The sequence below is a fragment of the Halichoeres trimaculatus genome, unplaced genomic scaffold, assembly GCF_033239565.1.
Source record: "Halichoeres trimaculatus isolate MK-OKI-2021-1 unplaced genomic scaffold, fHalTri1.1 fHalTri1_scaffold_17, whole genome shotgun sequence".
NCBI classification, from domain to species: Eukaryota; Metazoa; Chordata; class Actinopteri; order Labriformes; family Labridae; genus Halichoeres; species Halichoeres trimaculatus.
Window position 1 is genome coordinate 23,955,344 of NW_027437195.1, and position 27,658 is coordinate 23,983,001.

Genomic DNA, 27,658 nt, shown 5'->3' on the forward strand with positions numbered 1-27,658 from the left:
TTTATTTATTTTTTAAAATTTATTTTGTTTAATTTAAATTTTTTTTGTTTTTATTTATTAATTTATTTTATTCTATTTTATTTGTTTATTTTTTTTAACAATATCAAAAGCCGCATTTCCACCAAGCAGACCAGTTTGGTTTCTCCTCGGTACGGCGTTATGCTATTGTCTAACAGCTGCGGCTTTCAGCATCTGGCTTACACGCCGCCCACCACGAGAGGGCACAGTTTGCTGTGGAAACGAAAGCGGGATCAGGCTTAACTGTACCAAACTGTCCCAAACCGTACTGAACGGACCCAGACTGCTTGGTGGAAACGCAGCTAAAATCGGGATTCTTTGTCAAAAAAATCTTTTTTTTTTCAAATTCAAAATTTAAATTTTAGCCTTTGTTTACAAAGTGGATTTAAAAAAAATAACCACTTTTACCCAGCAGAGGGTGAAATGTTTTTTTCTGACTCACGTAATGTGCATCTTATAGGATAATATGGCTCCTGATATAGTCTGTAGACATTATCACATTATTATATTTTTTCATATGGTTTGGTGTTAAAAAAGCAAACTAAATCACAAAAATCATAAATATGCAAGAATTTAAATTGAATCAGCACCCCAATAATTGTAATAGAATTAAAACGCAAGAATAGCATATCATCCAAGGCCTATTGAACATTATGAACTCACTTTCTCCACAGACTTGCATGTCGTTTTTTTTCCCTTGATCACCTGAGAATTGTCCCTGTATCCTGAGAAAACCAGCTGCTCTTAAGAAAGTTACATAAATCCATCTCTTTTAATAAGAAAGTTCAGGAAAAACAAACCCAGAGTGGCTCAGGGTCAGCTGTACCTTTATTTGATTTCAAACTCCAATCAGGTCAGAGGATACTAACCTCAGCCAAGTTCAAGGTAGTCCAACTCTTAGTTTCAGATTTTACATCTACAAAAAATTCTTTTACAGCCAGGATTTACAGTTTTTACATTTCATCGATACACCTGGAGAAACCCTGTAACATTCCTTCTGCAGCGGCTGATTGATGCCTTTAGAAAAAGAAGAGCAGCTCGGTCTCGCCACGGCCGCCTCTGGTCAGGTAAAACTTTCTCAATGTGCAGTTTTTACATGTTGTAAATATATATATTTATATTAACCATTTACAATCCTGATAATACAACTATCTAATTAGCAAAAATGCAGGCACTTAACTTCCAAAACGTCCTTCGTGCCCATAAATAGGAAAAACTCCACCCATTTACATATGTAGAACTATATAATAGTGCTGTACTTAAACAAAGGAGCAGTCTCAAGCTTCTGATCAACCACAGTCTGCAGTCACAGCCACAATTATAACGCTTATTGCATATCACAGTCTGGCTGTCTGGAAAAGACAAGATTTAGCAAAAAAAAATGTCTTTATGGTTCTAACAGATGTAGGCAACCACATAAATCTGCACACAGCCGACTGCTGCCAGAGACGTTTGAGTCCTGGATCAGAAACTGCATTGTCGAAAAGAAAAGAGACTAAAAGCTGCAGGTCAGAGGATGGAAAAGGGACAGACATGAGGTGTTTCCTTCTGCAAAAAGAGGTGATGAGAAAGTCGATCACATGAGCGGAACTGCACACCGTGAGTCTGCAAGGTCACTTGTGTGTCAGGACTTGTGCGACGAAGAAGAATCAAAGACTTACTCATGATCAAAAGGACACTTTCTATGAAAATCTACCAGTTGAGAGTTTTCCCGTTTCAGCTCATGGACGAACACTTAATGATGAGTGTGAACTTAAAGTGATGTGTAAAGGGAGATTCTGCTGCATAGAACAGTCATTGCAAGTAAAACAAAGTCTTAAAAAACAACACTTTAGTTCAATGCCTCTCATACAAAGACACTTTTAAAGGGTGAGTCTGGTGTTTTTAAAGCAGGGGATCCTTTTTTTAAAAATACCTCTGAGCTGTGGAAAGCAGATTCTCATCCCTGCATGGTGAACACTGAGAGCAAATGCACCTGATCAAAGTGGGGTCACTTAAAGGAACAGTTCTTCTTTTTTTGAAGCAGGGTGTGAGATACTTATCAATAGTAAGTGTATTGTCCCTACACACGTAACTTCACGTCAACATCCAAATGTAGCAGACCACTGCAAAAAAAATGAAAACTTAAAAGGTGTTTTTGTCTTATTTTCAGTGAAAATATCTTTTTAGACTAAATATGAGCCACATTCACTTGACCAGTCCAGAAAAGTTCCTTATTACAAGTTTTTTAAACACAAAAACAGGGTCTGAATTGAATAAAACAAGTAAAAAAAATCTGCCTGTGGGGTTAGAGAAATGTGCTTATCAAGACTAGAGTAATGTCTTAATAGAAGTACATTTTTCTTACCCCACTGGCAGATTTTTTTTACACATTACAAGCAATTCAGACCTCATTTTTGTCTTTAAATAACTTGAAATAAGATGTTTTCCTGGACTGAGCAAGTGAATGTGGCTCATACTGAGTCTAAAAAGACATTTTCACTTAAAATAAGACAAAAACACATGGTAAGATTTCATTTTTTGCAGTGTATTTTCCACCATAGATAACATCTCGCTTCATTTCTCTTTATTTATTTGTTAATTTAATTTGGATCCCTGTAAGCTGTAGCCTTGAGCACAGCTTGTCCCCCTGGGGTCCAGACTTTATTAACTTTCGTTTGATTAACAGCAACATTTCTCTCTTTAATTTATGCTCATACCGCTTACAGACAACACACGTGTTCCTGCAGGGAATACTGACCTGAACTAAACCCTCCAGCTGTTTCTGTGTCAGCCACGTGTTCTGTGTTTGATGCTTCAAATCATATCAAACTGCAAAAGTTTTAAAATGCACATTTTTTTAGTGCACTGAGTAAAAAGGCGGAGGAGCCACATGTCGTGTCTGAGATTGGTGATAAGACAAAGTAGCTTTTTAACGGCGCAATAAAGGGATGTATAGTAACACTGCAAAAAACTGAAATCTTATCAAGTGTTTTTGTCTTATTCTAAGCAAGAATTGTCTTGTTAATCTTGATACGAGCCACTTTTAACTTATGAGTTCAGAAAAATGTCTTGTTTTGAGCTGTTTAAAGACAAAAATGAGGTCTGAATTGCTTGTAACAAGTAAAATGAAGCAAGAAAAATGTGCTTATAAGTTTGCTAAAAAGAAGAATAATGTCTTACAACATGTAACTTTTCTTTTGTTCCATAGGCAGATTTTTTACTTATCACAAGCAATTAAGACCTCATTTTTGTCTTTAAATAACTTGAAATAAAACGTTTTTTTCTGGACTGATAAGTTAAACGTGGCTCATATCAAGAATAACAAGACAATTTTTACTTAAAATAAGACAAAAACACTTCATAAGATTTAAGTTTTTTTGCAGTGTAAGTTGAGTAGCATCTTTTCTGGAAAAATGCACTTACTACTAGTAAGTACCTAATTCAACAAAAAAAAGGGGACTGTTCCTTTAAAGTTTTGTTTGTTTGTTTGTTTGCTTGTTTTGCGACTCTCTTTTTCTGAGAGTAAGCTGCATTTTGAAACCAGAATCAGTCACTACACCCCCCTATCTTTGCAGTCACCAGACTCCATTGAGAAAAACAGTAATTTTAGCGTAGAGAACACTAAAGTTTGTGGTCTACCGCTGCCTCAATAGGTTATGGTTTCTGTACAGCTGTGCAGCAGACAAATACTGTGTTGGATCAAAAACATCCAGTAAAGAGACCAAAGTCCCACAACAACAAAAACAAGCTAACTATCCCAGCAGCAATAGGCTAACAACAGCTGTGCTCTCAGGGTTAAATGACTGTTTTTGTCGGTGGAGTCTGGCAGCTTCGGATGTGATGATTTAACAGCTGCTTCTGCTTCAGTATGGATAATTTTACCAAAAAGGGTCTGTCTCTGCAGGAAATCTGAATGCAGTGTCTCAAACTGAGCGATGCATTCAGCTGCAGACATTACAGCCAGTTTCACTGCTGCTGGATGGAGAAATGTGCAGACAATCAGAAACTGGACCTACAAGCCAATAAGACCCTAAACGTGTCAAAGTAGGGCCCAGATTTAAAAACACCAAAGTAACCTTTTACGGCTTTGAATCTTCGGATGGTTCGTTTGGAAGGAAATAAAAATAGAGCAGCAATAAGAAGCAAAACTGCTCAGGTATCTCAGTCTGTAGTGTAAAATCACGCCACTGTCCGTCTGGTTTCAGGATCACTGCTTTAATAAGTCTTTGAGCACAGCTCCAGCACTGGCCTCGGCTGAAACCGGCACAGGCGTGAAGGTGGGCAGAGCATCAGAGATGGGCTTCATCAGCAGGTGTCCGCCTCCTGAGCCTCCAGGACCAGAAGTAGTCAGCAGGGGCACTGCAGCGGAGCGAGGGGCCAGGAAAGGGTTGGACTCTCCGGCTCGCTTCCCAGCTCCTGCGAGGAGACAGAGATTAAATTAAATCAAGTTTGATGTGTTTGGGGAGGTAAGACAGACTGGAAAAGAACAAGAGCTTCCTGTCTGACATGACTTATTAAGAGACAGAAACATCCTGGAGGCAGCTCCTCCCAGAAGACTCATTTACCCGTGGCAGCGCTGGAAGCAGCACCGCTGGATCTCCTCAGAGGAGGGGCGCTGAGAGGCTTGATGTCGTGGTGTGAAAGCTTTGGTGCAGGTAGAGAGGGGGTGGACTCGATCTCCAGGAACTTTACAAACATCTCAGAGAAGGACTGCAACAACAAAAAGTCAGGACATTCAGGGGTTACAGAGACTTTTTTTAAATACTCTTTTTTATTGATTCTTCAATTTTATAAACACAAACATCAGGGATGGATTGGTTATTGAAAAAAGAAAACAAAATGTTCAGTTTCCCTCACTCGGTTTGGGCTGTGTGTGCTCTGTTCGGTTCGTGCTTTTCTTTTTTCTTCACTTTACAGCTCAGTTCGAAGCGAGTATGTAGCTCAGGTCATTCGCATGCGCAACACAAGGCGAAGGATACAGCGGAACAGTTGTGGGGAGGCGTGTGTTAAGTGTAAATGACGAGTAGAGGAGACGGTCAGAGTTAGAGGGTGTACCTGTGGCGTTGTGTCATTCTGTTAGCTCTGAAGATGGCGGATAGAAAGTGGAGGATAAAACCGCCACAGAGTGATGCCAACTTAGAGACTTTGTTGCTACATTTGATGACTTTTCAGACCCCTCTGTTGAGTTTTTTTAAAGATGACAATTCTTGCAATTTTTCTGTAGTTTGGAGTCTGACATTGGTGCATGTTTTGACCTCTGACAGCAGCGTCATTTAGTGGCTTTTAGTGACTTCTGGGACAGCCAATAGAGACTTTCCTTACTGAGGAGTTGGGGTGTTGAAACCAGCAATATTTCACTCAGCTTTAATGATGTTATAAATGGGAAACAGCTTCATTCTTACAGGTTTTTCATGACTATACAAGAGAGAATTGATCAAAAATAATGTGTTAATAGTGGATTATCAGGGTATATGGCAAAAATAAAGGTGTTGAAAAAACAACAATGTACACCGACCCGAAAACCGTGACTACAAAACTGTGATAAGAACAGAACCGTGGATTTTGTGAACCGTTCCATCCCTAACAAACATTAAAACAAAATGAAACAAAACACATAGCAAAACATAAAAAGTCCCACCCCATACTACCAGACAGCACTAACGACAGGAGACAGGTAAACAAAAAGCACATACAAGAGATAAATGGAACCGCAAACCACAGAGACTTATTCACGGATATTCTGCTGATGAAAGATCTTAAGTGAGGAGTTTGCTTCCTCCACAGAGGACAGAAAATGATGCAGTGATTGGATCGTTAGCTGCAAGAACAACACTTATATCACATTCCTTACTCCCAAATTAGACTGCACAAACACTGATTGAAAAAGTATGAAGTCTGCTGTTTGAAAATCTCTGGAGTCAGTGGAGGCATGTGTACCACACCTGCATTTGCCTGCTGATATCTGATTGGTCAATACTACTCTGACAACATACTACAAATGGGGACTAAAACACTTCCTAAACTACAGCGTCTTACCGAGTTGAGCCCTGGGCCACTTGTGGGCCTCTGAGGAGTGTTGGGGACACTCTGTGCTCCTCTGCCTCCGAGCCAGCTCGACACCCATCCAGTAACACCATGCCGTCCATCCTCCTCCAACATCTGCAGACAAAGAGCGAAGGATTAAAGACACGTACTGAAAGACTCTCAGAGGAAACAGAGTCTATAAATCTTCACAGTAAGATCATATTTCATCAGAAACCTCCACAATATTAGTGTCTCGTATTAGACCAATCAAAGTGATCAATCAGTGCAGGTACATTAACATGACAGTCTGTTTATTCAGGCCGTTTCTGAAGAGAGGGTTTTCTCCTGTTTTTGAAGAAGTGGTTTGATTATTTCAGCTTTAGTTTCCTCTCTGCCTGCCATCCCTTTCTGGAAAACGATTTTGTGGGTCTCTAAGCTCAAACACAGGCTGTCTGATTTCTCTGCTGACAGCACACACTCCCCTCCTCATCCACAGTCATTCATACTCCCTAATCATCTACGTCATTAGCCTGGCAGCGTTCAGCATCAGCTACCCAGTATTTAGATCCACTAAAAAAAAAAAAAGCTTCAGGAGGGAGGATACAAGCCGCTCCTCTGAGGTTGATTCTGAAAAACGTCTTGGCTTTGTGGGACAGTTGGCTGCTGCGAACACGAGTTGAGTGGAAAGTTTAAACGACGTTAACAGAAGCCTGGGGAGACATTAAAAAAGAAAATGGAACGACCTCCAAGACAATAAAATACTTCTTCTGAGGAGTTGTAATTGCTTTTGCCCCTTACGCTGTATCTGTTTCCCTTTAAGAGTGTTGGGTAATTTTCTTTGAAAACACACACACACACACGCACACACACACTTAAAGGTCTCGATGAGGAGAGAGCTCTCTGTGTCCAGGCTGAGCTCGCAGAGGACTTTACAGGAGTGAAAAGTCACAGTTCAGCAGAGAGTTTCAGGGTTCATTGTTTGCCTCTGGAGGACGTGTTTCACTGTATAAATATTTTCAGAGCTGAAAAAGGTCGGTCACTGTCACAGGTCAGAGTGGTCAATGAGTAAATAAAAGAACAACTCCCACTCAGAGTGGAGCAGCAGAGAGAAAAACGAAAGTATCTCAACAACTCTTGGACAATCTGTCATTAAATTGTTTACAGACTTTGTTTTTTTTCAAGAAATGTTGCAACAACTACTGGAAGGGTTTCAACAAAATTTAATCCAAACTTTTTGTCTCCCTTCAGGAGAAGGCTAATAACAGGGTTCCCACTCTTTCCCTGAAGTTATTTTCCAGGACCCATGTTCACAAACGTTCTCAGAAAGCTCTTAACTTCGCCTAAAAATTCCTAGCGAGGAGTCTCAGCTTAGAGTGATTCAGGAAGCTTCTAAGAGCAACTCTGAGCAAGGAGGAGACAGAAACTTTGATCTCAGTGAGGAGGTGTGGTTGACCCTGTTGCTAGGTATGATGTGGTCTCCTAAAAGCTTTGATTGGTTGGTACGAAAAGGGGAAAGATGAGGGGGAAAAATGCTCCGTGCTTCTATTAATGAATGACCAGTAAAATCAATGGATCAGGTAACTCAGACTGTATTCAGAAATGTGTAATCCTGACATTCATTTTATATTGTGCTGATGAAACTCAGCTAAATTAAATTAATAGTGACACAGCTTCAAAATGTTTGGACGTACCTCTGTTTATTGTCAAAGCTGGTCATTTTCTACGCAATGGGTTTTATTTTAATGGTGGACGCAGACTCAGCCGTCAGCACTTCCTGATACAGAAGAACGACCAAAACAACGAATGACATTGATAAAAAAAGAACTAGACAGGGGAGCCTGCTGTTGGCTCAGCTCATGGAGGAGAATAAAAAAGTGTTAAAAAAAGTGTCTCTGATTGCCTGTAGAGTAAATCCTTGGCTCACACTACAGGATTCTCAGGCCGATTTAACCCGGATTCAGCCTTTCCGACAATCGCTGGAGAAATCTGATCCAGTATCAGATTATCTTCTAGTGTGAGCAGGTGACAGATCGATCTTAAGCCCCACAATAGTTGCACAGACTCGTTGGAGCTGCCCCGATCCTTTTCAAACATGTTTGATATTCATCGGGATGATTACACCTTTCATTCTCACTGAGGCCTGAACCACACGTATATGGATATTTTTTTGATCGGATATCTTTGTCCTTGTTTAAAAAAAAATCTTCATCCACACCACAGAAATATCTCTGTCCATACGAAGAGGCCAACTGAAAACAATCGCCTCTGAAGCCTGCAATGCCATGCCTGGCCGATAAGTGGCAGGGTAGCAAAATGTGAAAACCATAGAAGAAGAACGTTATGAGCATGCGCAGTCAAACACAGGCTATTAACCGTTGCTACAGTGACTTGTTGCTAGGCGCTTGACGTCATCGCGTCAACACCAGCGCTGTTTAACACCGCAACACGGATCCACTCAACCGGATATTTTTTTATTTCTTCACTTTTTTATCCGTTTTTAAAAATCTCTGTTTATGTGGGTGAAATCGCCGTGTTCGTGTGGTTGAGAGGCCCAATTGGACAGAAAAATGTGCATTCAGGAATATATCCATATACGTGTGGTTCAGGCCTGAGGATGACAACAGCCAATCAGAGAGAGCCCCCAACAACAGACAACAACCGCACAGACAGCTCATGTTATCCTCTAACCACATCTTCATCCAGATGCGCTTTGTCTCTTTTTACTTTTCTCAAACAGTAGCTACAGCCATCACAGTCTCTGTTTTTTGCTGCTCGTTGCTTCCTTCTGAGATCAGAGCTCGACATTGTAACTGGCCTGCTCACCTGGCTCAAAGCGCAACAGAAAGGCTCTGGGTCAGCTGACTGCACGCTCCACTGGCCCACTCAAGCCAGTTAAAAAATAACACATAATCACATTATTTTTATACAGTATCAAACTGTTGTTTTGTCAGTGATCAGTGTGAGATCATGCCATTACTGACTGATTACTCTGGGGGCAAAATGGATAAAAGGCATCACTGCAGACAACTCCTCTGTTTTCTGGTGTCTTACGAGTGCACTAAAAACGTCAGACCAAACAACTGAGCACATGTGGTGCATCAGCGATCATTATTTTCAATTCTTGTAGTTAGTGCGTGCTTAAGATTTAAGAGGAGAATATCGGTGAAGATACTCCTTAAAGGCTTAAAATTGGAGACGCCACAGGCAGTAGCAGCATAAAGTTACAATTAAATTAATAGAAAGGCTAAAACCGTCTGTGGATGAACTTGGGCAGCTGTGAATCTACCAGAGCGTTCCTGTGCATATGTGTGAGGAAACTAAGAATTCTTACAACTCTTTCCATTTCTTTCTCTGGGTTAATGCTGTTCTCACCTTATCCACATCTTCTCGACTCAGCCCCAGAACACTTCCCATGAGCCTCAGCACGTCAGCACGCTTGGTTTTGGGCGTGTGGAAGTATCCTAAGAACAGGTTTCGCATCAGGACTCTGAAAACAGAATGACATGAATTGAATAAAGCATGATGTGATTCAGAGCATCCGTCTTTGTCATCATTATCATTACGGTCCGGTAAACACCCCCACACAGGCCATCATTTCCCTTTCACTTTCAACTTTGCTTCACTTAATGAAAAAAATCAACCTATGAGGGTAAATTTCAGTCATTTTTGGCCATCTGATGAAAACCACATGAGCTCGTAATCTTTTAATCTAAATGAAATGAATGAAGGAATTTCAGATTTGATCCAAAGATGTCTGAACTTACTTGTCAATCTTTCCCTCTGTGCTGTTCAGAAGGTTCATCAGTTTCCTCTGAGCCTCCTCCAACATCTCCTGCCTCACATCCACTGCAACAAACAGAAGAAAGAATATCAAAATTTGTTTCAGTCTGTGAATGAAGCAAAAAGGAGTAGCGGTGGTCAGTGTTTCTAAATGCTCTTCTAAGATTTTTACGATTATCAGGAGTCAGAAAACGAGACACAAACATACCAGCGTAATCTTTTTACTGGTCAGACTATAACAGAAAATTCCCACAGCTAGCCAAGTATTTATAGACCTGGTGTAAGTTTTCCATAGGTGTCTGGTTAGTAAAGCAAACATACTTCATGGAGTCATATCAGCTCTGATTGAGTACAACGTCTGAGAGCGCGAAGAAAAAAGAACTACAGTCTGGGAATTAGCTCTGATGTAATGCTCACGGTGTGTCTGACAGAGATTAAAATGTGACACAAACTACAGAGTCTAAGCCCTGGAAGGATCACAGTTTCCCTCATTCTGGGACATGTGTAGGATAAAGAAACATGGAGTGGATGTTCAGAGGCTGCTGGGCTGGAATAATGTTCAAAGAGTGGCAGATCTATTTTATTACATCTTTAAAAAACAGGACAAGCAGAGCGGAGTGCTTCTGTCTTTATGTGTGCTTTTCTACGACATGAATTTAAAGCAGGGAAATGTTAGATGAAAGCAGAAATGTAAGGGAAAATGCTCAAAAGTACTCTCACCTTGTTTTTTCAGCTCTTCAATTTGCTCCTCCTTCAGATCGAGCTGATCAGTGAGACGAGACGCTGAATCCAGAGCGGCGTTAGCTTCATCGAGGTTTATCTGTGGGAGAGGACGACAGCCTGTCATCAACGTGTAGCTTCAATTGGCCGAAGAAATATTTCAGGACTGGAATTTGGTGTCTGGTCTTGTTGTTAGTCGCACAGTGATTTTTTTAAGGTCCCATATTATGCAAAAATCACTTTAAGTCTTTAGGTGAAATTTGTGGGTCTTTGGATTTCCTCCCAGCCCAAAAAATGTGATATTTATAGACAAAACCTGTATTTAGTAGTGCTTGTGAATGTAAAATCCTGACCTAAAACGAGCTGTTTGGATTTTGGGGATTTACCGACGTCAGCGATCCCTTTTTTGACCAACCAGGAGCAAGTCTGACCTGATTGGTCCATCGGAGCAGATATCCCCCTCCCCGCTGCTGGAGGAGAATGCCAAAGTTGAAGAGCCATCACTGCTTTGTTTTTAGCTGTAAACAGCCACATAGTTTCATGCACAAGCTTCCCATCTCGGAAGAAGACAAGACTAAGTGGCTAGAGTTCATTTATCAAGGAAATGTGTCAGCTCACTCGGTAAAACTGTGCATGTGTGTGCTAGTCACTTCACGGTCGACTGCTTTTCCAACTTTGGACAGTACAACAGAGGGCTAGCGAATGGACTGGTCCTGAATCCAGGTGCATTACCAACCATCCACCAACAAACCTTGGACCCTGGAAATGTGAGTATTTTAAATGCTGTGTGCTGTGGAGCAGATGTAAGAGCTTTTCCTCAGTGTCCCCTGTCTCTGTGTTAGCTACAGGATGCTAACTTTAGCTGCGGTTAGCCTGTTGTTTTAGCCTGTAATGTTACGGTAAATGAGCTTCGCTGTTTTCTAAACACTGTGCACTCAGAGCTTGTGGCGCCGCTCTCAGTGAAGCGGAAGAGCGGGGCGGTATCAGCGGTGGCTCATTTACATATGAAGGCCACGCCCACTAAATAAGAGCGTTCTGAACAGAGGGGCTATGAGAGCCTGGAAACAATGCTGCTGTGCTTGATTTATTGGCTTTTTGGACCAAAACATGTCACTACCATTTCATGAAGACATTATTAATCCATATTAAACTGCGGAAAAAGAGCATAATATGGGACCTTTAAGGAGTCATTAATCGCTGGTGCACCTGAAGTGAGGAGGCCTGGTCCTCCAGCCTCTCAGCTTTTCTCCTCCACTCATCTTTTTCCTTTTTGTGCTTCTCAAGCTCGGCTGAGTACATGGCTTTCTCCTCTGTTTGGGAGAAAGGTGATTAAAGTAACACAACATGAATCTCCTCAAAAAACAGTTACAGGAATTCACTCTGCATGTGACTTGCCTTGTTGAAACTGCTCTAGCACCATCTGCAGGTTGGAGAGTGACACTGCATACTGGTTGACCTGCTCCTGTGAGGTCCTGAGACGGATGAGGGCTTCGTCCCGCTGCTTTACTGCTCCACTCAGCTGCTCCTGCAGAGACTCCACCTGCATTGTGGCCTGTTGGCTGTAGGTCGAGAAAAGCAGAGTCAACTAAATCAGAAGCATTTATAAAAATATTAATTAGCTCAGGTAATCTGAGTGAGATAAAAACTGTTTCTATTCACCATACAGTCACCCAGTTTCCTAAATCTTATACAGCTTATACAGAATCCAGATCAGTTTCGTCCCTGATGGTTTGATTGAGACTGACCTTGCATTTTCCACTGCACTTGAAGACGAAGCCAGCTTCTCGTCCAACATTGCCACTCTCCTCCGTAGCTCCGTCTCCCTGTCCTCTGCAGAAAGAGCTTCTCTGGTGTACGACTCCTCGATCTCCAGAAGGTGATTACGAAGCCTTTCCAGCTCCAGGTTCAGACGCTGCTCTTTGTCCCTCATGTGCTGAAGCTGTGAGGAAAATAAAGACGTAGTAACGTCACTGTTGGTTCCTCTTTACTCACTAACACATAGGTCTGGGTGATAAACTGTAAATCTACCGTTACTAAAATTTACTACGACAACCAACATCATTTTGCCCATGTCAGTAAATTTGGTGTTTTAACAGAAAAGAAGATGTTCATTCCCCTTTAAGATGAGATACAGCGTGTGTAGTCACATGACTTCACCCATCCAGTCTGAACAAGAAGGGAACAGTCAATGAGATGGTTCAAATGAAGAGGTGACAAACACAGCTGTAGATAAAGTAAGGTCAGTCGAAGTTGATCCTGTTGTGTGCACCTAAAGCGTATGTGCCCTGACTACACCATACTTAAAAACCACTCTGGTCAATTTTTTCGCATTCAGAGAGCAGGCACTACAGTATGCCAGCACCGCGATCACGAAAGGCTGTGCACAACTGTTACACTGCCAGTCAATCTATAATGCGTCAATCTCTGCAGAGCAGATCGTACCAAACAGGTAATCAGACATCAAAATGATCAGAGTATCCTGTCATTTCAAAATAAAGCACCCTGTTCTGGCTCCCAATGGTAAATCTCTTTCTTTTTTATTAAAACTATGTCACTGACACATGGCCAGAAGTCATCAACAGGTCAGATCCAGAGTAGGAATGCACTGATCCAACTTTTCTGGCTCCAATACCGATACCCGGGCTTTAGGCATCAACCGATACCAATACCAATCCGATACCAGTGTTTAATAATAACCTGCATTCCCTACTGTGGGAGAAGACTGGTAATGTTTTATGTAAACAGCAAAAAATGAGTACATGGAATTACTGAAGTTCATATTTATTTAAACTATAAAACATTTCAATGTTTACCAGCAGTTGGGTAAAAACCATGCTACAGAATGTGCAGAAATCAATATTCAATTGTACATTTTTTACTTTGTAGACTAGTAATTCAGCAAAATGCAAAGAAAGTGCATCAGAGGCAACATTCCAAATCAAGTAACCAAGAGTGCAAGTAAAAAAAGAAAAGGGAGAAAGCTGGTTGCCTGGATCGACCCCTTCCCACTGATACAGATCCAGTTTTGAGGGGCACTGATCCACCGATACCGGTGCATCCCTAATCCAGAGGGAATCCAAAGTTTTGGATGAGGAAAAGTTAATCTTGGAGGTGAAAAACTTTGTAATTCTCCAATATGAGCCTGTCTATTCATGAATGGTTAAAAGGGATTTCTATGCTTTTATAACTCGTTAAAAGAAGGGATGCACAATATATCGGTATAAATCCGTTAAAGTGAGCCTATACTTACTCATTAGCTGCTGGCCATTTTTAGAGCATCTTGGACGAACTTTCAAGGCCCAAATAATATTGTTTTCTATGACTATGTAAACACAAAATCTACCTAAGAAGAGTGGATCCTCTTCTTTTATGTCTCTCTTCCTGTTTTTGACTCAAAAACCAGACAAAACGAACTTTTTATGATCGTGTTTATCTCGGAAGCTCCATCCTTTGATCCTCTCCATGATCTCTTTTCTCACAATTGCGCCATTCTCTCTCTTTAAACTACCTCGACACATTATCCGTGTTGAGATTTTTTATTTTCTATTTACCAATAATGATATTGGTAAATATCAGTTATTGGCCATAACAACAATATCAATATCGGATTTCCGTATCAGCCAAAATTTTCAGATCAGTGCATCCCTAATTGAGAGTAATGTGTGCCAGTTTTGGTCAATAAATCAACAAAAAGCAGTTGATTTGCAATTCCTGCAGTTATTTTCAGATGGCAAAGATAGTCATTAGTCAGGGATTCATTGTGCATTTATCGTTATCAAGGTAAAACTGCCCATTATATTGAGATATTAATTACTGATGACCAACACATGAGCCATGACTGTAAACTCACCTCAGTCTGTACTGCAGTGGTCTCCATTTGTTTTTGCTTCAGCGCCATCATCACCTGATCCCTCTCCTGCTGGAAGGCCACAGCTTTCTCCTGCATGGACTTCAACTCATTCAGGAGCTGATTCAGCTCACCAGATTTACCCTGCGTCATAAAACCAACAGAGTAAGTCAAAGAAGAAAGAGAATGATAACTTCACAAAGAAACATGCATTTTCCTCCAGAATCATCTTGGAGGTCTTTGTTGCAGACCGACCTGCTCTTTGTCCTTCAGCATCCGCTCCACAGTTGCAGCCTTCTCGCTCACAGCGCTCAGTTCGAACTCCTTCTCCCGCAGCAGGAGAGAAACCTGCATGTTGGTTTCCTGCAGCGCTCTGAACTCTGACTCCTTCTCTCGAGATCGAGCGGCAACCAGCTCGTTCTCCTCCTTCAGCTTCTTCACATCCAGCTCCAGGATGAGAGCCCGCTCCTTCAGGTTGGTCACTGCCTGCTTCAGCACCTCGTTGTCGTTCTCGCGGTTGCGTAGCGCCTCGCTGACCTGGCTCAGCTGGTCGCCTTTGGTTTTGATGAGCAGGTCTTTCTCCCTCACAGATCTCTGTAGGGTTTCCAGTCTCTCCCTGACCTGCCGCGCCTCCTCAGCTTGACTCCTCTGCTCAATCTCTGAGGCAGACGCTGAGTTGGAAAGGCGGTGGTTGTTCTCCTGGATAGTCCTGATGGTGTTTTCCCTCTCAGCCAAATGAGCTTGTAATCTTGCAATTTCCTCCTGCAGTTTCTCGACATCTGCGGCTGCTGAGGTCTGTTGGCTCGGAGTTTCGGCTCTGAGAGGAGGTCCACTCGACTGAGCAGGAGCAGCTTCAGGAGTCTGTGCTACGCTGTCAAGTTTCCCCAGCAGGACGTCCTTGGTGGAGCTGAGCTTGGTGATGGTCTGCTGCACCTGTGCCAGCTCCTGACTCAGACTCCCCAGCCTCTTCTCCTTCTGCTCATAGCTCTGGATCAGGCGGGAGTAGTCCACCGTCAGCTTGGAGCTGCAGTCGCTGTCTGCCGTCACCTGACCCTGAAGTTTGATGAGCTCCTCCTGCAGCTGAGCGGACTCGTGCTGCATGTTTTTAACAGTGGTGATCACCTGCTGCTTCCACTCCTCCATCTTCTTCACCTGCTGCTTTAGCGTGTCCCTTTCCTGCAGCAGCTCCTCAAACTGGTTGCTGCTGACGCCTCCGGAGCCGGGGCCTGACTCTCCTCCTGACGCCTGCAGGACGGTCACCAGGGTTTGGCACTTCTGGGTCAAAGCATCAATCTCTATGTCCTTCTCTCTGATGATGCGGGACAGATTCTGGATGGTCTCCTTAAACATCTCCTGGCTTCCTGAGGGGTCGCTCATGTTAAAGAGGCGCTGGTTCTCCTGCTGGAGCTTCAGGAGAGCGGCCTCCTTCCCAGCCATGATGTCCATGAGGCGGTGATAGTCGGAGCGGAGCTGGCTGTTCTCTCTGGTCTTCTCGTTGAGCACGGCGAGCACTTGCTCCCTCTCCACTGCGTACGCCTGCAGCTGCTGCTGGAGGAATAAGACATCCTGTCCGCTGTTTCCACCTAACGACACTCTTGCATGAAGCGACTGGATCTCCAGATCCTTCTGCCGGATCATCTGGGACAGTTTCCCCACTTCATCACGAGACACCACCAGCTGATCGAGCTGTTTGGTGAGGGACAGGTTCTTCTCGTTCAGCTGGCTGATCTCCGTCTCCTTCTCCTTGATGCCTTTCACCAGTTTCTGGATTTCAACTTTCGACAGGTCATGTTTCTCGTTACCATTGTCCTGATTGAGAGTCTGAGTTTTCTCCTCCTGCAGGATGACGTCTCCCTGCACAGGAGGAGAGTCAGCACGACCTCGACTCTCGCTAAGCTGATCAACCGTCTGCTGAAGGCGGGACAGCTCCTCGTCTCTGGCGTGGATGAGTCTGTCGTAGTTGAGTGTGGTCTGCTGGTGGCGAGCGTGTGCCTGCTCCAGCTCGCTCTGCTGAACCTGGAGGGACTGCTGTGACAGGAGGAGAGAGGCCTGCTGCTCCTCCGAGGTCCTCCTCAGAGTCTGGAGCTCCTCTTCCAGTCTGTTTTTGGAGGACTTGAGCTGTGTGATCTCTGTCTCCAGCTCGGTGATGATGTCTAAAGTCCTCGGCTCAGACAGAGGCTGAGGCCTGCTCTGCTGATCCCTGAGTCGATCAATCTCCTCTTTCAGATGACTGTTCTCCTCCTTCATGCCTCCCAGCTGTTTATCTTTCTCCTCCAGCGCCTGCTTTAGAGCTTCAGCCTCCTTTGTTGCCACTGAAATTCTGTTGTCCAGCTCCGTCTGCAAATCTGAGGCGTTTTGTTTCAAAGTGTCCATGAAGACGTCTTTCTCCTGCAGTAAATCTGTCAGCTGCTTCTGTCCCGCCACGGTGATGGAGAGCATCTCGTTGGTGTCTCTGTGATCTGAAGCTACCTGCTCCATGTCCCTCTTCAGCTGAGCGATCTCCATGTCCTTCTCCTGGTTGAGTTTGATGGCGCGTTCGTGCTCGGTCTGCAGAGCTGAAGCATCCATGGAGCGAGCTCGCGTCAGCTCCTCGATGGTCTGCTGGTACTGCTTGGCTTGTTCTGTCAGCGTGCTCTCAGCCTGCCTCAGTTCACCTTCCAGCTGGTTCTTCTCCAGCTTCAGAGCTTCGATACGAGTGTCTTTCTCCAGGACGGTTCGGTTTAGAGCTGCATGGCTTTCCTTTATCTGCCTGGTGGCTTCCTCGCTCTCTGCTTTCAACCTTCTGTTCTCCATCTTTAACTCGTAGTCCTCGCCCATCACCTTCTCCTTAGAGCTCCTCAACTCTGCAACTTCTTCCCTGAGCTCTGACAGCTCCCGCTCCTTCCCTGCTATCTGGTCTTCACTCCTCTGTGCTTCAGCTCCTTCCTGCCCCGCCTGATCCAGCTCTGCTTTAGCTGCAGACAGCTGCTCCTCTCGGTCCTGCAGAGTCCTCCTCAACTCTGTGAGCTCTCTGCGTACCTCCCTGCTCTGCTCCTGAGCCAGTCCCAGTTTGTCTCTGAGCTCCTTCACCGTCCCCTCCAGCTGCTGTTTGCTCATGTGCAGGTCGTTCAGGGTGAAGGCGCTCTGGCTGATTTTCTCCTTCTGGGTCTCCAGCTCCTGCTCCAGCGCTTTCTTCTTGTCTTTGGTGGTGCTGAGCTCTGTGGTCAGTCTTTTCATTTCAGTTTCTGACTCCTTCAGCTGCCCACTGAGCTGCTCCTTCGCAGAGATCAAATGCTGGAGAAGAGAAGATGGAAAAACAAAGTTAACATGAGAATGACGGATTCATTGGTACATTTCTGAATCATTTCAGGAGATAAAATCATTCAAACAATGTTGTTTGAGGATCAATGTGTGTTAGAAACACCATTAATTGATTAATTAACACTAGAAATACTACATGGGAGAGAAAAAAGGAAGGTGAAAGAAAAGAGAGGAATAAAAAGTAGAGAAGAGGAAGATTTGAAGAGAGGAGGATCAGCAAGGAAGGAAAAATAAAGAAGCAACAAGAAAAAACATGCATACCAGGAAAGGAGGGGATGAGGAGAAAGAGAAGAAAGAAGACAGGAAAGAGGTGGAGAAGGAAACAAAGAGATGGACAAAAATGGAAGAGGAGGAGAAGAAGAGAGAGGAAGGTGGGGAGGGGACAAGAAAAGGGGGAAGGGAGAGAAGAAGGAAGGAAAGAAGGAAGAGAGGAGAAAGGAAGCGAGGAAGGAAGGAAAGAAGTAAGGGAGGAGGGATGGAAGGGAGGAAGAAAGGAAGGGAGGAAGAAAGGAAGTATGAAGAAAGGATTAAGGAAGGAAGGGAGGGAGGAAGGAAGAAAGGAAGGAAGGAAGAAAGGAAGGGAGGAAGAAAGGAAGGGAGGAAGGAGTAGGAAAAGATGAAGGAAGGAAGAAAGGAGTAGGAAAAGGAAGGAGTAGGAAATGAGGAAGGAAGGAAGGAAGGAAGATACGGTGCTAGAGGAGGTGAAGAGATAAAGGAAGATAGAGGAGAAGGAGAAAATGAAGGAAGAGTAAAAAAAGAAGAAGAAGAAAAAGGAGATCCACAAAAAGGAAGGAAATGGAGAAATGATGAAGGAACGAAGAAAGATGGAGGAGTCGGAGAAGAAGACTTGACAAAAGATGGAGGATGGAAAAGAGAAAAGAAAATTAAGGAGGAAAGAGCAAGAGGACGCTTAAATGGAAGAAAAAGAAGGAGAGGAGAAGGAGAGGGAGAAGAGGGAGAAGAGGAAATGAAGGAAGACAGAAAAATGAAAAACAAAAAGAAAATGGAGGAGAAGGAGAAGATAATGAGGAACAGAAGGAGAAAGCTGAGAAGAAGTAGAAAAAGAAAAATGATGTGAAGAAAAAAAGGAGATCCACAAATCGGGGGAGAAGACAGAGAAGAAAAATAAGAACTGCAAACATGTTTATTTGTTCATGTATGCAGAGATTTAAGGGAATTAACGTGTTAATCCGTTTTTTATTTCTCCGACATCACAAACTGTCTGATCAAAACTTCTTCCTGTTTTCACCCTGGGAGTTTGTTCACCTTGGCCCTGCCCCCTTTATTCAAAAGCACTTTCTGAATGCTGATTGGATAAGAACTTCACAAACGGACATAATTACACCTTTGAGTGAAAAGCCAGTCTGACCTGTGTTGCTTCCTGGTTTTGTCGATCCAACTCCTCCAGCTCTGACATCAGCATGTCTCGTTCCTCCTCCGTGTTTCTCAGAGCCTTTTCTCTTCGCTCCAGCTCCACTTTCAGATCCTCCAGCGACTCTGAATCAGACGATTCAACTTCTTTATTGCTTTGGACTTGCTCTTCTGCCACCTTCAGTCTTTCTTCCAGATTAAGCTGTGAGAAGAAAGTCAATAAACTTTACCAAGAACAGATATAGGGTTCTTAAAAAACAATACAAAGAAAACTTTATAAACATGTCCAGAGAGAAACTGAACTGACCTTTTCTTGTTCCACTGCTTCCTTTTCTTGTCTCAACATCCCAATGATGGTGTTCAGTTCTAATATGTCTGCATGCTCAACCTCTTCCTTTGGTTCAGCCTAATAAACAAAATGTTTCAGAGGTCGTTAAAGTGTGGGGTCAAATGATACAACAACGCACCGCAGATACAGATCTAGACTCAAAATTACCTCTGCCAGGCTCTTTAGTCTCTCTATTTCTCTTTCTGCATCTGAAAAGCAGAAATTTGATTGAATTTGCAGAATAAAGAGAGCTGAATGAGCACAAATGAAAAGTAGTGATGGTGTACCTGTGAGGTTTTTCCTCAGCACTTGGATCTCATGGTCCAGCTGCGCTTTCTGCAGAGTCTTCCCCTCCTGCTCCTGCACTCGGGTCTGCAGCTCTGCGACCGAGGTCTGCAGCCGTGTGTAGTTCTGCAGCAGCTCAGTGTTCTCCTCCTGTGCTTCGTCTTTCTCCAGCTGCAGTGAGGCCTGCTTTTTCTGCGCCTCCTCCAGCTGTGTGGTCGTCTCCAGCAGCTGCTTCTCCTGTTTCTCTGCTGCCGCCTGCAGAGAGGTGACGATCCTCTGGAGTTCAAGAAGTTTGGAGGCATCTGATGAGGAAGCTGTTTGACCCCCACCTGAAGGGAAATGATTTGGAGTAGGATGTTAGCAAACCTGGGACAAACATTTTGAGTATAAAATCTGCAATTTCGTCTGTTGGGTTTAATCAGTAAATGCAAAAGTTGGTCAAACCACTCTGAATCTGCTCCTCCAGCTCCTCTATCCTCTCCTCATAATCAGCTAACTCCTCCCTGTGCCGCCGTGTGACGTCGGCCATCTTCTGCCGCTGAGCGTCCTGCAGAGCAGCCAGTTCATGCTGGTGTTCATCCACCTCACGACTCATCTCCTCTCTCAGCTCCTGTTCCAAAGCAGCAGTGAGAGCAATGAGACCCAGAGATTCTTACTTCTTTTTCATCAAAAGCTACATTTTGAGATACATACCCAAACATTTAATCATCCAGAATTCAAATAGTCACGCTTTTTTCGCTGTTTCGAACAAATTGTAAGGGAAACATGTGACTCCTCGGGCTCTAAATGCTGCATAATGCTCCACTAAATACAACAACTGTATGTTAACCTTATCTTTTACTAAAACAGCCAGCTCAGCTTATAATGAGGATAAAAATTAAAACAAAAAGCATTAAATTGTCACTTATACGAACAAAAAAAGGATCTTAAAGAGGATTAAAATTTCTTCAGGACTCCAAAGAAGCTTAGAGTTGTGATCAGGAATGATGCTTCTTAAAAAATCTGACTTGAAATACTCTGACAATATTAAAATGTTTATTGTAAATAAACAAAAAACTCAGCAACAAACAACTTTAAACCAATCTTGGAACAATAAGAAACTAACCTTTATAGTTCTTTGAAGTTTAAGAATCTCACTCTGGTCACCATTTCCACCTCCTGCAGCCGTGGACGCCTGAAAAAACAAAGAAAGATTTCTTTAGTACTTGATATAAAACAGAGGTCTGCAACCTTTATTTTCATAAGAGCCGTTTGGCCTCAGCTCACCTGGATTAAAGTCATTCAGAAGTAACAAAGTGTATAAAATTCTATACAAAGTAAAAATCTAGTGAGTAATTATCTAAACGAGACGTTTTTTGTGTTTATACAATTGTACTTGTGATGTCAGATTTTTTTTTATCATGGATTTGCAAGAATAATCAAAAAATGAAAAACCTGTAATGTCGTATATTTCATAAATTTGCAAAATTTATGAAATTTCAAAATAGTTCCAACTTTCAGTCCTGCAGTCTTTTCTCTTCATTCAAAATTTTTTAAACAATTTTAAATTTCAAAAAATTGCAAAAGTTTTCACAAAATTGATTCAGGTTGTGCGCAAATTTCAAAAAATGTAAATAACTTTCAAAACAAAAAAAAAATTGTCATTTCAAAAAAATTCTATATATTAAAAAAAATGTAAATGTTCAAAAAATTGCCAAATTAAAAAAATGGAATTAAAACAATTTGCAAGAATTTGCAGAAATGTAAAAAAATGGAATTAGCAAAATTTTCAAAAATCTTCAAACAATTGGGATTTTTATCTAAATTTGTATAAAAATTGTTTTTAAAAATTTGCAAAAATCTTAAAAAAAAAATGAAAGCACTATTGCAAGAGGTGATGCATATTTATTTTAACAAAATGTTGAAGTATGATATTATGCAGTTCTATTGTCTTTAATCATCAATACCCTATGTAAGAAAGAAAATAAAAATTCAATATTTTCACAATATTTTTTAAAAGCATTGTGAATCCACTGCAAAAGAGTCAAAGAGCTGCACAGGGTTGCAGGTTGCAGACCTTTGATATAAAAGAACAATCTGCCTCAATGTTTTCTGATATTACTATATTAAAAACTTTAACTACAGCAACAAATTTTTAAATTCTCATTACCTGGGACATTCGTCTCCAGTGGGCAACTTCTGCCTCCAGACGCATGACCTCTGTGGACAGCCGGTTGATCTCCTGCTGCGACCAGATGACGTCGCTGAGGTCCATTTCATCGCCATGGAAGCCTTGGTGGGCCCCTGAGGGACGGGACAGGTAAGAAGAGACGGAAGAGGAAGTAGTGGACGCGGCAGACGTGGTGACCGGAAGCAGCGCAGCACCGCTAGAAGCTGACTGAGCTGACTGCTGCAGGTTCTTGACTTCTTCCTGGAGTCCATTCTGCCGAGCCTTCAGGTGACTGATCTCCACCTGGGAAAACCACAAACATTAACCTAATATTAAGAAAAAATATCATTGTTATCCTGTTTGGCCCTTGCATCAAATATAAAACTGTAAAAAAACACATACATCTTTCTGTTGCAGCAGCGTTCTGTACTCTGCAGTCTGTCTTTTAATCTGAATCTCCGACGCCTCCAGCTTCTCCTCCAGCTCCGCGTAAAGCTTCCTTAATCTGTCATACTGAAACAAAAAGAGACAAGAGTTAGTCCATAACAGAAAAATGCAGGAAATTCACATTCCTCTTGGCTCCAAAGGATGGTGGTTTGAGGAGTTTGTTGAGCACAGAGGAATGCTGCAGAGATGGTGAAGAGCACTTCAGCACGATGAACGCTGTGGTGCAGAAACCTCATAAAGAACACAGATACCTACAGTTTCTGAATGTGCTGATCTTTAAAAACCTGCACACTGGTAAGGGCTGGGCAATCAACTAAAAAATAATCAAAACCGATGTTTAGAGCTTCTAAGTGAAGTAAAGCTGCTGTGGCGATTTCAGTTTTTCCCTCCTTGTTAGTCTCTCCTTACTAATAAACCATCCCTTTAAAAACACTACTGGTTGTGTAGTTTCACGGCAGGTAGCCAGGTGTCACAAAGCATGTAAGCAACATGCAACTTAAGAAATTAGGCTAAAAGCTTAGCCAGCATGAGATCAGACTATTAAAATTCATGTAAACAGCTTAGTCAGACCAAGAATGGACTGAGCATGGCTGGATCGACCCACGTAGATAATGTGATGCTAACAGATTGCGGTTGGATTCAGCAGGACTCTGGAGGTCTTGGAACAGAAGTGTCATGGAGAAAAACTCAAACACTGAGCTGACAGCACAACGCCAGCAGCTTGTACCCAAAAAGAATCCCGTGTCAGTTGTTTGCTACTTTTTTTTGGCTGAGATCATCCTTACTGTAGCCAAATTGTGTCCTTTTTCAGAAGGCCGAAGTCATTTTCTACATTGATACTAGAGTATTAAAATTATTTATTTTGCTTGCAAAATAAAGAAATAGTCTTTCATTCCCACAAACAAACAAATGAGCAACATCGGAACAAGGTGGTCACTCCAGTCCTTGAAGTACAAAGAAGGGGGGCAGATATAGCAAAAGAAAAATAATGAAATAAATGAATAAAAAAAATAAAATAAATATATCAATAAATAATTTACAGTTAAAATTATGTGGCATATCTTTCCCCTCCTTTTTTAAGGAAATTTGATTTTATTTTTCACAAAACATTTCCGTGCTAGCTAGGAATGGGTGCCTTTCACATTTGAAACGATACGGTACCGATACCAGGTACCTGGCAATCGGTACCGGTACCCAACGGTACCGATTTTTGGTACTTTTTTGTGTTTATGTGGTAAAAAATATAAATTTGTTTAGTAATAAAATACATATTTTTTCCAACTTAACATATCTACTCTTCAATATATAACCTTGTAATGCTGTGTTCATGTCCAGCTTGGAAAATTGCCTTCTCTTCCACTCTCTCACAGTCACAAGGATGCATTTAGGTACCATTTTCAATGCCATTGTTTGAATAAATAACCCTTAAGTGTTCATTTGTGCTTGTTTATTTCAGTGACTTGTTTCAAAATTATACATTTACAGAATTAACTGGGTTGAGAGTGGAATATCGTGCAATAACCGAAATCAAGGTAGAAACTTCAATTAATCATGATGAGCCCTTACGCCAATGCATAAAGAAACATCCCACAAAAGCAACAAGGGTAGACTTCATCACAGGGAGGTCTCCCTCTTTCTGTTTCTCTCTCTGCAGAGCATGTGACTTTCTCTTTCTGCAGGGATTAAAGACTTTTCTCAGGAACAGGAGCAACATCTGACTTCAAACTCAGGTAAAATGAGCTCTGATCTAATGCATGCTGACCTGCAGGGAAACTCAAGTAGATTAAATTCAGAAGCTTTCCCCACTGTGAAGAGAAAGTTCCCAGTGAGCCAGATACATGTACTCTTAGTGCACCTGATGTCTCACCTCAGATTTCTGTGTGGTAAAAGCAGCTTCGACTTCAGCCAACTTGGCATTGGACACATGCAGCTCTGTGGCAGCATCTGCAGTTACAGGGGGGAAAATAGCAATGAATAAATCACATCCAGGCAGAGCGAGGAATATTATACATGATTCATTATTCCTCTGAAGTCAGTGTTGAAAACAGGCAACAGGAATAAGATGTAGAAAGCAAACAAAAAGAGGTTTACTGTTTACAAAAAGCTTTGGATTACTTTAACCAGAAACCAAGAGGTGGGTGGTCACAGCTTAGGAGGTAAATATACACTCAGTCAAAGTTTTTTTACTCAAAGTATTTTTAATAGTAAGACTCCATGAATAGTGAGCACTCATTGTCCAGGTAAGTAAATGTTTTCTGTAGCTTGTTTTGCTTAGTTTGCAAATAAATTCCTTTAAATTGTCACACACTTTGTTCCTTCTTCCAGTTTTCTGACTTCCTAACCATCCTCAGCGAACGTAGCATGGATAAAACGCAACAAACCAAAATTTAAGTGTTAGAAAGTCAGGTGTAAAAGTCTGTTTTTAATTTACAATTAGCATATTTTTCTCTATCAGTGATCACAACAAAGGCAGATTTTTTTGGTCAATCAGACCTAGTAGTATGTAAAAACAGGGTCACAGTGTGAACATTTATCTGACAGTGCACACAAACATTCAAGAGATACGAACAGGGAACATTTTTTCCTCTCTATCTGAGTCACACACTGACACAGATCTGTTTAACCCAGCTCACATGACAAACAAACATGCACGGCTGGGCACGCCAACATGTCTGAGGATTTTTTCAGAGCGATGGGATTTTGACAGATGGCCTGAACACTCATAGCTTCACACTCAACCAAATGTAAGATTTTTCAAGACCCTCCTCAGATTCCAATAAAGAAAATGTAACTAAAAGAGAAACAAGAAAACCCACAACTACAAAAACGTGAAGCTTGAAGAAAAAGACAGCTCCTGTTTCTTCTTTAAAATCCCTGAAGTGACAGATTAAAGACCTGGAGCATTGCTCCCCACTCTGTGATAAGGACTCACTCTGTTGTGTTTTGACTGAAGCTGTGAGCTGGAGATCTGTGACCAAAGTTCTCTTTCAGTTTATGCTTTATCTTTGGCTGTGTGCTGGCTTCAGACTGATGACACATCTGAGTTTAAAAGGCCAAATAAGAAGGAGCACCAATGATACGAACTCCATTATCAGTCGTGAGTAGGGGTGGGTATCGATAACTGGTTCTTGTTAAGAATCAATTTGAAAGAGTTTTATCTATTGACATCATTAGCCTTCATGCTTAATGATTCCCTTGTTGATTCTTTAAATCATGCCAGAGCAGCCAGACCTTACGTTGATGTCACGTAATGTGCCACACTTGTCAGTCAGCAGGAGAATTTCCAATAAGATCAAAGAGATCAGAGATTAAAGCCACTGAAAGCTTGGCCTTACCTCACAAAAAAGGACCACCAACATGTTAAAACACGACGCACAGCGTTAAATGCCAAGAGTGTCATGTTATGATTACATATAAACTCAAAAATGTGTTGTTAACAAAGAAAACCTGTAAAGCCTACTCTTGTAAACAGAAAATTCACGGTAGAAATTGACAAGAGAATCAGATCAATAAGCGTAATTGTTTACGGAGGACACAGCGTTCATGAATTTCAAACAGTATAGATTTGATTCATCAGACCAGAAGACAGTTTTCCGTTTCCCCTCAGTTAGTCTAACATCTGGATTATGTTTACATTTGTTTTTCTCTGCAGATGGTGTAATTTTAATCTTCATTTGTGGATGTAGTGACGAACTGTGTTCACAAAGGTTTTTTAAGTGATGCAGAGCCGATGTGGTGATTTCCACTACAGAGTCATTTTAATTTTAATGCCAGAGGACCTGCAGATCATGCCCATCCAGAAATTTACCCAGATTCTGCATATTTTACACAGTGTAAATAAAAATTGTTCCCATTTAAATCTGAGGTACATTATATTGAAATCAAATAACTATTAGCTAACGCAGTCTCTCACAGAGTGGTAAACCTCTTCAATGAATAAGTTATGCAATGTTTCTCCAAATGTTTGTATGTTAAAGCACTGCACAGCTTTTTTAGCACTGAATGTTTCTGTCACAGCTTGTTTTCGAATGTGGTGGGGAACCAATTTTGAATCGAGCATTTATGTTTCATAAATCAATTAAAAAACATTTAGTTTCAATATATCTCTGTCTATTCACTGCTTTTAATTAAATGAGGAATTTTAATGATCTGCAAACCAACAAAACCATGTTTTATTCAACATTTCTCATAGCACTCTATAGGAGGTTTGGTCTTAAAAATATTTTGATCTTGGTTTGTCTTCCTTTTTAAAGTTATGTGCATTTACCTCACATGAATACTTAAATAAATTAATAACCTTTTAAAGGACAACATTATTTCTCTGTTGTGATCTAGTCGCTGTTAAGACTTGAAAACTAAAGGTAACTTCACCATGATTCTTATTATCAGGTTGGAATCAAGACAATGTATATGTTTCTCTCTCACACACACAGGTGTGTCAAACAAAGTGTCAGTCACAGACATGCCATGAAGACAGACTTACCTCCTACTTCTTCCACCCCTTCCAGCAGCATGTCTTTGGTAAAGTTTGATATCTGTCCGGTAAATGAAGACAGGCTCCCTCCGACCTGACCCAAAGACTGGCCGAGGCCGGAGCCGAGTCCACCCAGCCACGATGACATCTTCAGGCGTCCAAACAACAACAAAGCAGGGCCGAGGAGGACGAGGGGTCGGGGCTAGCTAGCTTAGCTTTGGCTCCGGAGCTGAAAACTTCTTCATTAAGCTAAACTGTGTACGCCTCTCTACAAACACATTAATGTAAGCGTTAGAGAGCTTAAACAAAGTGGGTTTTCAAGCTGACAGACGCCTATTTAACTCAGAGCCTGGATGATCACAGCTGATCGTTTGCCTGGAGGAATTTGTCAAGACACCCAGGCTAACCGACGGTGCATGACAACAAAACAGCTCATTGATCATTTACCGGCTTCAATTCCAGGTCCGTGTGATCCGCAGTCAAAGAGCTGGAGGTGATTTACAGCAGGTATTTAGTCCGTCCAAACAACACAGCGCCCAGAAAGTGCCACCTCAACTGCAGCCATTACCAGCTCGGCTGATGGCTGTCAGGTTTGACGTGGACACAGAGGACGGCCGCGGTGCATTGTGGGATTCTGGAGGACCAACAAATCCATGGTGCTTTCAGGAACATCGTCACTGGTCAGGAAACTCCTTGAATTTGGATCATTTTAGGTGTCACTGACTTTCAGGAAAAAATATTTTTGTATAGGAGTTCGTTCCCGCCAGGTGAAAAAAGAACAATAGAGAACACTGTTTGATTAAAACAAACAAAAAAGGAAGAAAAAGAAAGAAACGAGACTTGTCCTGAATAAAAACGAAATTATGAGATAACCAGTCTTTATTTTATTATATGAAAGCCTGTTTCTGCCAGGTAAAACAAAAAATGGAAACT

At 41.9% G+C, this 27,658-nt stretch overlaps 1 protein-coding gene across 2 annotated transcripts; it reads right to left on the reverse strand.

The window, feature by feature from the left end:
* Window positions 1–781: 781 nt before the first annotated feature.
* On the reverse strand, window positions 782–27,336 carry trip11 (thyroid hormone receptor interactor 11). Of its 2 annotated transcripts, XM_074691529.1 has the most exons (22): window positions 27,173–27,336; window positions 26,735–26,993; window positions 24,119–24,195; window positions 22,207–22,317; window positions 21,805–22,107; window positions 20,761–20,829; window positions 20,100–20,265; window positions 19,658–19,984; window positions 19,539–19,579; window positions 19,350–19,448; window positions 19,041–19,244; window positions 14,627–17,644; window positions 14,375–14,515; window positions 12,270–12,463; window positions 11,920–12,083; window positions 11,731–11,834; window positions 10,525–10,624; window positions 9,789–9,870; window positions 9,397–9,511; window positions 6,037–6,159; window positions 4,566–4,710; window positions 782–4,416 (listed from the first exon to the last, which is right to left on the reverse strand). In XM_074691529.1, the coding sequence occupies exons 2-22, from the start codon at window positions 26,871–26,873 to the stop codon at window positions 4,208–4,210; spliced, it is 5,931 nt and encodes a 1,976-aa protein (XP_074547630.1). In that variant the 5' UTR covers window positions 26,874–26,993; window positions 27,173–27,336; the 3' UTR covers window positions 782–4,207. The 2 variants fall into 2 exon arrangements, with proteins under 2 accessions (XP_074547630.1, XP_074547629.1); XM_074691528.1 differs by having other exon boundaries at window positions 26,735–27,336.
* Window positions 27,337–27,658: the final 322 nt, after the last annotated feature.

Excerpts from the sequence above, each read along its gene's own strand:
- trip11 (XM_074691529.1), bottom strand. The coding sequence starts at position 26,873 with ATGTCATCGTGGCTGGGTGGACTCGGCTCCGGCCTCGGCCAGTCTTTG. Across the intron at positions 19,580-19,657 it reads GCTGAGGAAAAACCTCACAG|ATGCAGAAAGAGAAATAGAG; the intron begins GTACACCATCAC and ends TCTGCTTTTCAG. Across the intron at positions 19,245-19,349 it reads AAGCAGTGGAACAAGAAAAG|CTTAATCTGGAAGAAAGACT; the intron begins GTCAGTTCAGTT and ends TTCTTCTCACAG.